General features: G+C 40.4%; 1 protein-coding gene across 2 annotated transcripts; it reads left to right on the top strand.

The window, feature by feature from the left end:
- The first annotated feature begins 4,200 nt into the window (after positions 1-4,200).
- On the top strand, positions 4,201-10,717 carry LOC115155820 (B- and T-lymphocyte attenuator). 2 transcript variants are annotated; one of them, XM_029702794.1, is made up of 6 exons: positions 4,203-4,629; positions 7,971-8,297; positions 8,393-8,434; positions 8,543-8,674; positions 9,027-9,064; positions 9,217-10,717. In XM_029702794.1, the coding sequence occupies exons 1-6, from the start codon at positions 4,551-4,553 to the stop codon at positions 9,532-9,534; spliced, it is 936 nt and encodes a 311-aa protein (XP_029558654.1). In that variant the 5' UTR covers positions 4,203-4,550; the 3' UTR covers positions 9,535-10,717. The 2 variants fall into 2 exon arrangements, with proteins under 2 accessions (XP_029558655.1, XP_029558654.1); XM_029702795.1 differs by lacking the exon at positions 8,393-8,434 and having other exon boundaries at positions 4,201-4,629.
- The last annotated feature ends 502 nt before the right edge of the window (positions 10,718-11,219 follow it).

Raw genomic sequence — 11,219 nt, forward strand, 5'->3', positions numbered from 1 at the left:
ACTTCTATGCCATCTGTAAATATCAATACAATTGTTAAATTACAAGCCTAGTTGGTTTAGCCACAGAAAAAGATTCATCCTTCCTGATAGCAATGATTGGCTGAGATAATGAGTGGGCTGGACATGCCAAGAGATGAGTTCGGATTGGTCTGCCATACAGCACATTTCTGTTTATTTGAGCTGGTCAGTATTTGTGTGTAATCCTGTCTAACAGCTTTAAAATATGTATATTGTATAGTAGAACTGTATAAGTGTTGCTCTCCACTTTCTGGAGAACCAAGTTTTGAAATCAGTAGAATTAGAGAATGATAGCTAAGGAGATGGAGAAAACACCTTTCTCCAGATTACATCTTCAAACTAAGGGCAACCATGGCATCCGTGATGGGAGAAGCATTTTCAGATATTACATTTTTCTAATTTTGACAGAAAGAAAGTAATTTTCATTTCAAGTTAAATTGTACTGTTAGCTAGCTAGATAAAATTAGCTGGCTGGCTCGCTAGCTAACATTATGTGTAGATCTTATTATTCGTATCTCAGAGCTATTTGCTTTGCTAGTTATAGCCTAATGTTAGCTAGCTAACATTGAACCTGGTTGGTTAGCTACCTGCAGATTCATACAGGGAAGTAACGTCATGAGTTGGGATTATGGTTCATTGTTTAGCTAGCTAGCTACATGTCTTAACAAAAAGACTCTACTATGCAAGTATACATTTCAATAGAATGTCACTGCGACAACTGTTGATAGACATAGCTGGTAAATTCGCTCTGGCCATTTACTCCAATTTCGAGCACAGAATAACTCAACTCAACACCCGTTGAATTTGGTCGATGTCAGTAAACATTGACAAAAAAGTGTAAATTGTTGCCATCAGCACAGTTGCAGTTACCAACACTCTGGATAACATAAAAACAGCCTAACCAGCTCTGCTAGTGTGAATAAAATGGTCAGTGAGCTGTTCTCTCATTTGTGTATGGAAGTCACTAGCAAGCTAGCCTGTTAGCTTGGGTGCTTGACTGCTGTTGTTAGGACAGATTTCTCTGATCAATCCTTAAAGAGATGGTTGGGGCTAAAGCTTAAGATGGTGTGAATGATGCTGAATGGGTGTAGACAAAGCCGGGCTCTCCAGTAGGTACCAAAACATTCAAAAGCCATATTTCTCAAAAGTGAGGTTACTAGTTTATCAACTTTCAAAGCAGAATGAGTTTCCCATTGTTCCTCAAATGCAGTGTATGATATATGATTTTGTAGCTCTGTGTCTCTGCTTTCATCCAATGTAAAAAACACATCTCAAATTTTGCTACGTAAGACCGAATCAAGGCGGTCGTTCACATATTGTGGATAAAGAGTTACCTGTCTAACACAGAGGGTGTTCTTTAATTGAAGCCTCTTAAACATAATACAGGTAGAATCAGGAATTCCCCAGGCAGCTGTCTAGGACCCTTACTTTTTTCAATCTTTACCAATGACAGGCAACTTGCTTTGAGTAAAGCCAGTGTGTCTATGTTTGCGGATGACTCAACGCTATATACGTCAGCTACTACAGCAAGTGAAATTACAGTTTACAAGGAGCTGCAGTCAGTTTCAGAATGGGTGGCAAGAAATAAGTTAGTCCTATAAATATTTCAAAAACTAAAAGCATTGTATTTGGGACAAATTGTTCATTAAACCAAACCTCAACTAAATCTTGTCATGAATAATGTAGAAATTGAGCACGTTGAGGTGACTAAACTGCTTGGTGTAACCCTGGATTGTATACTGTCTTGGTCAAAACATGTTGATGCAACAGTAACTAAGATTGGAAGAAGTCTGTCCATAATAAAGTGTTGCTATGCCTTCTTAACAACACTATCAACAAAGCAGGTCCTACAGGCCCTAGTTTTGTCGCACCTAGGCTACAATCCAATTGTGTGGTCAGGTGCCACAAAGATGGACTTAGGAAAATTACAATTGGCTCAGAACAGTCAGCACGGCTGGCCCCTAAATGTACAGAGAGCTAACATTAATAATATGCATGCCAATCTCTCATGGCTCAAAATAGCGGAGAGATTGACTTCATCACTACTTATTTTTTGTAAGAAGTATTGACATGCTGAATGCACCGAGCTGTCTAAGACAGCCATGCGTACCCAACAAGACATGCCACCAGAGGTCTCTTCACAATCCCCAAGTCCAGAACAGACAATGGGAGGTGCACAGTACTACATAGAGTCATGGCTACATGGAACTCAGGTAACTGATGCAAGCAGTAGAATCAGATTTAAGAAATAGATAAAAAATAAACTTTATGGAACAGTTGGGATTGTAAAGAGATACACACAGGCACAGACACACACATACACATGCGCTCTACACACACGTACAAATATATTTTGAGTAGTAGATATGTGGTAGTAGAGTAGTGGCCTGAGGGCACACACTTAATGTGTAGTGAAAAGTGTTTTTATTGTTTATAACTGCCTTAATGTTGCTGGATCCCATGAAGAAAGGTAGCAGCTAATGGGGATCCTTAACAAATACAAATACAAGGGGAGTTACAGTAATACGCATGCATGCACACACACTCCAGTGTTCATAGCTCAGATCTTTGTTTAATACAAAATTATAATAATTGTAATTCTACCCACTTTTTCTCCCGAATGTCGTGATGTCCAATTACGATCTTGTCTCATCGTTGCAACTCCCCAACGGGCTCAGGAGAGGCGAAGGTCGAGTCATGCGTCCTCCGAAACATGATCCGAGAATACCCCTCGCTTAACCCGGAAGCCTGCTGCTCCAATGTGTCGGAGGAAACACTGTCTAACTGATAACCGAAGACAGCCTATAGGCGCCCGGCCCACCACAAGGAGCCACTAGAGCGCAATGAGCCAAGTAAAACCCCCCTGTGCAAACCCCCAATAACCCAATTGTGCGCCGCTCAATGGGACACCCGGTCATGGCCGGTTGTGACACAGCCGATCGAACCCCAGGCTGTAGTGATGCCGCAACTCTGCGTTGTAGTGCCTTAGACTGCTGAGCCACTCGGGAGGCCCAGCGCAGACCTTCTTTTCTTCTACAGATGGGTATATCGGTCTGCTAGTAAAGGACTAGTAAAGGCCCAGTGCACTACTTTTGTTAAAAAAAATAAAAATGTGTTATTATTTATCATTTTTTGATATTATGATTTTTCAGGGGGTGCTGCAACGCCCTCCGCACACCTACTTTCCACGGCTATGACGTGTTGTGTCATCTGCAGGATGTTTATACTTATGGCTGCCTGTTTGCAGAAACATCCCAGGATACAGAAGTGGAACTGAATGACCTGAGAATAAAGGAAGCTGATGTAGATCAACAAAGCAGTATTTGTGACTCTATGACCTGATGATGTGATCAAATTGACAAAATCATATCAGCTGTGTAACATCTCTTTGGCTGCCCTTGAATAATATCTATTGAGGCAGAAAGTTTATTGTGAAACGAATTTCAACTGTAGCTGTTGAATACAACTTGGTTACTTGTGTAAATAAATACAGTCAAGAACGGAGAACTGCCTCAGTAATTTAGTCACCAGAAGATGGCGCTACTGTAACGCTCTGTAAGTAGCTGAAGAAACAAGTTGCAACTGTTAATAAACTCTGATAGTGACTGAATGGAAAGCATTAGTCATCAGGTGAATGTTTTTTACCACAGGTGGTGTAGGTGCTATAGCAAGTTTGCTATACTAAGTTTTTTTTAAAGACATCCTCCAAAGTTTTTTTAAACTTTTGCTGTTGTAAAGCAACATTCCAAATATAAATATAGTAAAGTACACACACCAAAGGCTAAAATAGTGTTTTTTAGACACAACTGCAAACTTCAAGAAGTAGGGATTCAAGGAGTTGTTCTGATGGTCAGGTTCCCTCTTGCTTGACGCACAATAGAGGAGCAATAGAGAACCAAAGAGGAATGGATTACAATACAAGTGTTAAGGGTGGCTCAGTTGGTAGAGCATGGCACTTGCAACGCCAGGGTCGTGGGTCTAATTCCCATGGGGAGACAAGATTGAAAATATATGCACTGGATAAGAGTGTCTACTAAAAGTGTGAAAAGTTACATTTTTAACTGAGCATAAGTTTAAAGCTCATTGTCAGTTAAAGCACCTACAGCTATAATATACTGTAACCCACTAGCCCTCATCATGAGTCTCAGATAACAGAAGACATATGCATGCAAACTAGTAATACATATATTGAATAGCAGAGTCCTCCAATGGTACCCCTTGCAGAGACACAGAACAAAAAGACATATACATGTTGGCCTGTGATGCGTGAGGGAGAGGAAACAGACCTCTAAAGTAGAAGCAATTGACGAGAGCTATGGTAGGTAGGCTTATATGTAGGAGGACAGGAAGTGGAAAAACCCTGTAGATGCAGAGGAGAGAGACAGAGAGAGAGACTGAGGGAGAGAGAGATATACAGAACATATCTTCAGTGTCACCACTCAACTCACGTGTGTAATCACAGACGGTTTGCTCTAACTGAGTGACACGGGCATGACCTGTCTTGAGATTGAAGACATTGCATCTTTGCCCTGATGGACCCACCGTGTTCTGACCACATCCTGCTGGTCCTCTGTCTCCTGTTCCTGGTCTGCATCCATGGCAATGCTCAAGGTAAGATTTTTCACATCTTGTCACACATACTTTTTGTGTTAGATTTGAAAGGGATTGATATTTGCTCATTTTGGCAATTTACTTAATATTTCCTTTAACAGTATGCTACATGCAGTGCATTCGGAAAGTATTCAGTCCATTTGGCTTTTTCCACATTTTGTTACATTACAGCTTTATTCTAAAATTGATTAAATAAAAAATTTTACTCATCAATCTACACACAACATAATAAAATAAATAAATAAATAAACACCTTATTTACATAATAATGTGTCGAGGCACAGAGGCACAGATCTGGGGGAAGGTTACCAAAACATGTCTGCAACATTGAATAAAAAATGTTCCTCATCAATCTACACACAATACCCTTTAATAAAAAAGCAAAAACAGGTTTTTAGACATTTTTGCAAATGTTAAAAAAACTTAACGGAAATACCTTATTTACATAAATATTCAGACCTTTTTGCTATGAGACTCAAAAATTCAGCTCAGGTACATCCTGTTTCCATTAATCAGATATTTCTGCAACTTGATTGGAGTCCATCTGTGGTACATTCAATTGTTTGGACATGATTTGGAAAGGCACACACCTGTCTATATAATGTCCCACAGTTGGCAGTGCATGTCAGAACAAAAGCCAAGCCATGAGGTCGAAGGAATTGTCCATAGATGTCCGAGACAGGATTGTGTCGAGGCACAGATCTGGGGAAGGGTACCAAAACATGTTTGCAGCATTGAAGGTCCCCAAGAACACAGTCACCTCCATCATTCTTAACCTCCCTTGGGTAGGGGGCAGTATTTTCATGGCCGGATGAAAAACGTACCCAAATTAAACGGCCTACTACTCGGGCCCAGGAACTAGAATATGCATATTAGTAGATTTGGATAGAAAACACTCTGAAGTTTCTAAAACTGTTTGAATGATGTCTGTGAGTATAACATAACTCATATGGCAGGCAAAAACCTGAGAAAAATCCAACCAGGTAGTGGGAAATCTGGTTCTTGTAGTCTTTTCAAGTCATTGCCTATCTAACACACAGTGACTTAGGGTTCATTTTGCACTTCCTAAGGCTTCCACTAGATGTCAACAGTCTTCAGAACCTAGTTTCAGGCTTTTGCAGTGAACAGAGAGCGAACAAGAAGGCCTGGAAGTTGGTGACTCAGAAAATGACATGAGTTTTGTGGCGCGCGTTCACGTGATGAGGTATCTGTGTTCCAAAACGTTTTTCAAGACATTGGAATTGTCTGGTTGGAATATTATTGAAGTTTTATGTTAAAAAGGCCCTAAAGATTGATGCTATACAATGTTAGACATGTTTCAACAAACGTAAATATAACTTTTTAAAAACTTTTTGTCGTGAAATTTTGGGCGCGCTTTCTACATTTCGAGTAGCTTACTGAACGCGCAAACAACAAGGAGGTATTTGGACATAAATGATGGACTTTATCGAACAAATAAACATTTATTGTGGACCTGGGATTCCTGGAAGTGCCTTCTGATGAAGATCACCAAAGGTAAGGGAATATTTATAATGCTATTTATGATTTTAGATGACTCCAAAATGGCGGGTATCTGTATTGCTTGGTGTATGTTTCTGAGCGCCGTACTCAGATTATTGCAAAGTGTGCTTTCCCTGTGAAGCTTTTTTAAATCTGTCACAGCGGTTGCATAAAGGAGATGGTTATCTATAATTCTTTGAATAACAGTTTAATATTTTATCAACGTTTATGATGAGTATTTTTGTAAATTGTTATGCTGATTCACCGGCAGTATTGGAGGCAAAATATTTTCTGAACATCACGCGCCAATGTAAAATGCTGTTTTTGGATATAAATATGAACTTTATCGAACAAAACATACATGTATTGTCTAACATTGAGTCCTAGGAGTGTCATCTGATGAAGATCGTAAAAGGTTAGTGCTTAATTTCTGCTGAATTTCTGTTATTTGTGACCCCTCTCCTGCTTGGAAAATGGCTGTGTGGTTTTTCTTGTGTTGTACCTGTCCTAACATAATCTAACTTTATGCTTTCGCCGTAAAGCCTTTTTGAAATCGGACAATGTGGTTTTATTAAGGAGAAGTGTACCTTTAAAATGGTGTAAAATAGTCGTATGTTTGAGAACTTTGAATTATGACATTTTGTTGTTTTGAATTTGGCGCTCTGATTTTTCCCTGGCTGTTGAATAGTGTGAACCGAGAGAGAGGTTAAATGGAACCACCAAGACTCTTCCTAGAGCTGGCCACCCGACCAAACTGAGCAATCGGGGGAGAAGGGCCTTGGTCAGGGAGGTGACCAAGAACCCAATGGTCACTCTGACAGAGCTCCAGAGTTCCTTTGTGGAGATGGGTTTGCCAAAAGGCACCTAAAGGACTCTCAGACCATGAGAAACGAGATTCTCTGGCCTGATGAAATTGATTGAACTCTTTGGCCTGAATGCCAAGCATCACATCAGGAGGAACCTGGCACCATCCCTACTGTGAAGTATGGTGGTGGCAGCATCATGCTGTGGGAATGTTTTTCTGTGGCAGGGATTGGGAGACTAGTCAGGATTGAGGGAAGATGAACGGAGCAAAGTACCAAGAGATCCTTGATTAAAACCTGCTCCAACGCACTCAGGAACTTAGACTGGGGTGAAGTTTTACCTTCCAACAGGACAACAACCCTAAGCACACAGCCAAGACAAGGCAGGAGTGGCTTCGGGACAAGTCTCTGAATGTCCTTAAGTGGCCCAGCCGGAGCCCGGACTTGAACCCGATTAACATATCTGGGGAGACCTGAAAATAGCTGTTAAGCGACGCTTCCCATCCACCCTGACAGAGCTTGAGAAGATCTGCAGAGAAGAATGGGAGAAACTCCCCAAATACATGTATTCCAAGCTTGTAGCGTCATACCCAAGAAGACACGAGGCTGTAATCGCTGTCAAAGGTGATTCAACGAAGTACTGAGGAAAGGGTCTGAATACTTATGTAAATGGCATATTTCAGTTTTTTATATTTTAGAAATTTGCCAACATTTCTAAAAAACTGTTTTTGCGTTGTAATTATGGTGTATTGTTAGTAGATTGATGAGGGAAAAAAACAATTTAATCAATTTTAGAATAAGGCTGTAACATAACAAAATGTGGAAAAAGTCAAAGGGTCTGAATACTTTCCGAATGTTCTCTATGATCAACCAAAGTCAGTCAGAGAGGGGTGATGGACACTGTCAAACCATAACTTCTCAACCGCAATTTGAATATGATAGGTCTCCATGTTTTAATTTGTGTTTTACCAGTGACCAGTATGATCCCTATCAGTAGTAATTATGTAAATTGTTTCCATTATCTTTTCTCACACCAAGGACCATGTGAAATTGTGCTGACAATCAAAAGAAACACTGTTTGGAATGCTGTCCCTCAGAAACAGCTGACAATCAACTGCCCTGTGAAACATTGTGGGGAAACCTTACGTGTCACCTGGTGTAAATTTGAGGACACCAACTGCAAACAAATCAATGAGACAGAGCAAGTCAAAATTGGATGGAAACCATTTGATAGATGGTCGGAAAATCGTATTGCATTTTTGGATTTTAAGAAGATATCAATGAATGACGATGGTTTGTACAGATGTGGAATGGCTGGGAATAAATCATCAACTGTTAGCCATGCTATCAATGTCTCTGTCTCAGGTAACTAACAAAAGCTTAGTTTCTTTCTCAATCAATTGTTTTAAATGAAATACATACTCAGTTGAGTCCTTGTTGTTTGATACACATCTCTACAGATAGCAACCTGAAAATGACAAGCACAGCAGACCACAACACAAGTACGACAATGTTTTATGAAATTACAGACATTCAATCACATCACATCAACTAGTAGGCCTATGTAACAACTGTGTCTGGTGTTAAGACCTCTGTTTCTACTCTAACAGACGACTCAACAATTAAAAAGCATGATGAGAAATATCTGAGCTGGCTGCCGTATGTTTACATCTGTGTGGGAATAGTACTGCTGGTGGTCGTGGTGACAGCAATCTCCTTCCTCTGCATTTATGGGTGTAAAGGTGAGTAATGCTTTTACCCATTTAATACTATAAAACAAAGAGAGTCGCAGACTCCATATGTATAACCTCCCAGTAATCAGGGTGAAGAAGGCACAGTGATGCCTTGGTTGTTTTTTTTACCCAATAAATTACTGGGAGGTTATACATATGGAGTCTGCGACTCTCTTTGTTTTTACAACTTACGGTTTATTTACCTTTAGTCAGCACCTCCACATTAAAATCATTTTCTCTGGGTGTGCGCCAGCTCATGTTTTTTATTAGACTCATTTAATACTGAAAACCTTTATTTTGTACAAGGTTGAAATACAGCAAACACGTCACCTTAACTTTCTAAAATATACACCTTTTTCAGGACCAACAAGGTCAACAAATAATGGCATAATGGAGCAGGTAAGGAAATCTTCTAGCATCTTACTATTAACCACTGCGTCATATGCTAACATGACAAAACTGGTCCTCAAGACACTAAACTTGTACAAAATAGAAGCCTTGCTGTCCTGACTGTCTAACTTTTTTTTCTGTTAATGGAAATGTCCACACAGGCAGCACCATGTCCAGACCTCTCCTCCTGCTCTAAGGGAACCTTTCCATCATCACCTTCCACACCAAACCCTGCCCACTCCGACAATCTCTACAACAACGGTCCCTATGGCAAACACATCAACAGGGCATCAGCACACAGCCTCCTGGTGACAAACGGAACTCTGCCTTCCTCGGATATCACAGCTGGAGGTCAAGGGTCAAACCACCTCGTGTACGCTAGCCTGAACCACCAGACCCCTAGAGAGTCCCTGAAACCCCCCCATATCCCAAACCCCCAGGATGAATGCTCAGAGTACGCAGCCATCCGAGTCTACTGAGCCCATAGGCTCTGAAAGAGACGTCAACCAGACCATAACGACACAGTGCTGATGACTGTTTTACTGTTTAAGTTGTCTTCTTTGATGGATCTTCTCAATGAAAAAGAGGAAAGCTGAACATATTTTGTGGATGAAAATGTTACTCCTTGGGGAGATTCATGTTTTTTTATACATATATATAACTAACACAGACTCTTTCACAAACTCATCCTGGTGTCATGGAAATGTTGAGCAGTGTGTTAACCGCAGTGCAGCAGTATTTCAGAGAATAAAATGTGATTTAAAGATGGGGGAGGTAGGGGGATCGGGGTGAGACAGGTGGGCAAGGGTTACAGCTAGAGAATATGTGCTTCTGATTTTGAACCCTCCTTCACATCACACCTCAGACTTAGAGGAGCAAAATAACATCTGTTAGCGGTGTGTATCACAAAGGTTATCTCACACATAATGATGATAAACCAGAATTTGTTATTGACTATCAAAATATCTATTTTAATGAAGATACCACTGAGCCACTGTGGTGATTATTAGTGATGATTTTGGGTATAACAGGGAAAAATAACTCATACCGAACATTTTATGTCCCTGTGTGTGACTAAGTGTGTGTGCCTGTGTCTATATGTCTGCATATGACTCACTCAGTATGAGTGAGTGAGTGAGTGTTGGTGTATATTTATGCACAGATGCGCGTGTTTGTACGCGTGTGCTGGCTACAGGTTGGGGGCTTTCCATGGTTTATGTAAAATGTTGAGCCCACCACACAGCCGAAACAGTGAGTCCCTGTAAATAGATGTTCTCCCTCTTGAGAGAGTATGGAAATTCCATTCAAATGTAATATGAATGTAATATGAAAGTGCATATGACTGTCTCTATGGTCATAGGAAGACAGAGGTAATAGTTTGCGTAACTGCAAAAGGATGTGGGTGTGGCAAGATTGTAATAGTGACACATACAGTGACAAATTCCAATCTCAGTTATTGTCAATTGATTTGAGACATGTTCGTTTGAAGGTTACATGTTTACTATGCAACTAATCAATTACAATACAGAATCCTTCACCAGAGAATAGTGCAAGAGAAATGTCCCTCATTTTATAAAGATATTCCGACATAGACTATTATTACCATTTCAAGCAAGAGTGGCTAGTTTTTGAGAATGCAAAGTAAAGCTTGGGTCTAATGTCTTTGGTCCTACACTGCTTCTGAATGTGTTCTGGTAAAACCCTGAGCAAGTGGTGACTGTAAAATTCTGGGCTGTTCTTTCTGCCCCAGATACAGACCCTAACCTGCACAGGACTGGATGTTTCTAGTTTAAAAACAGAACAGACCACCACCACACCAAGATGCTAATTTGTACTCAAAGTAACTCACTACTCAGAGAAAGGCTGTAGCTTACTTTCATGGAGCTGCCACATCTATTGGCCTAATCTCAGTATAGGTCCAATACAATAATTATCAGTGTAACAGCTTAAACAGTTTACTCATCCATAATGAAATCATTTTTTGAGAGCAGACCACTGACTGGTTTTACTGTGAGCCATTGCCTGCACCCATGTGGTTTTATTGTATGCCATTGCCTGCACCCATGTGGTTTTATTGTATGCCATTGCCTGCTCCCATGTGGATGTATTGGTTATTACAACACAAGGCTCCACAGCCATCGTTTAGTTAGATAAAAACAAGGAC

The sequence above is a fragment of the Salmo trutta genome, chromosome 20 (genome assembly GCF_901001165.1).
Source record: "Salmo trutta chromosome 20, fSalTru1.1, whole genome shotgun sequence".
In the NCBI taxonomy this organism is placed as follows: Eukaryota; Metazoa; Chordata; class Actinopteri; order Salmoniformes; family Salmonidae; genus Salmo; species Salmo trutta.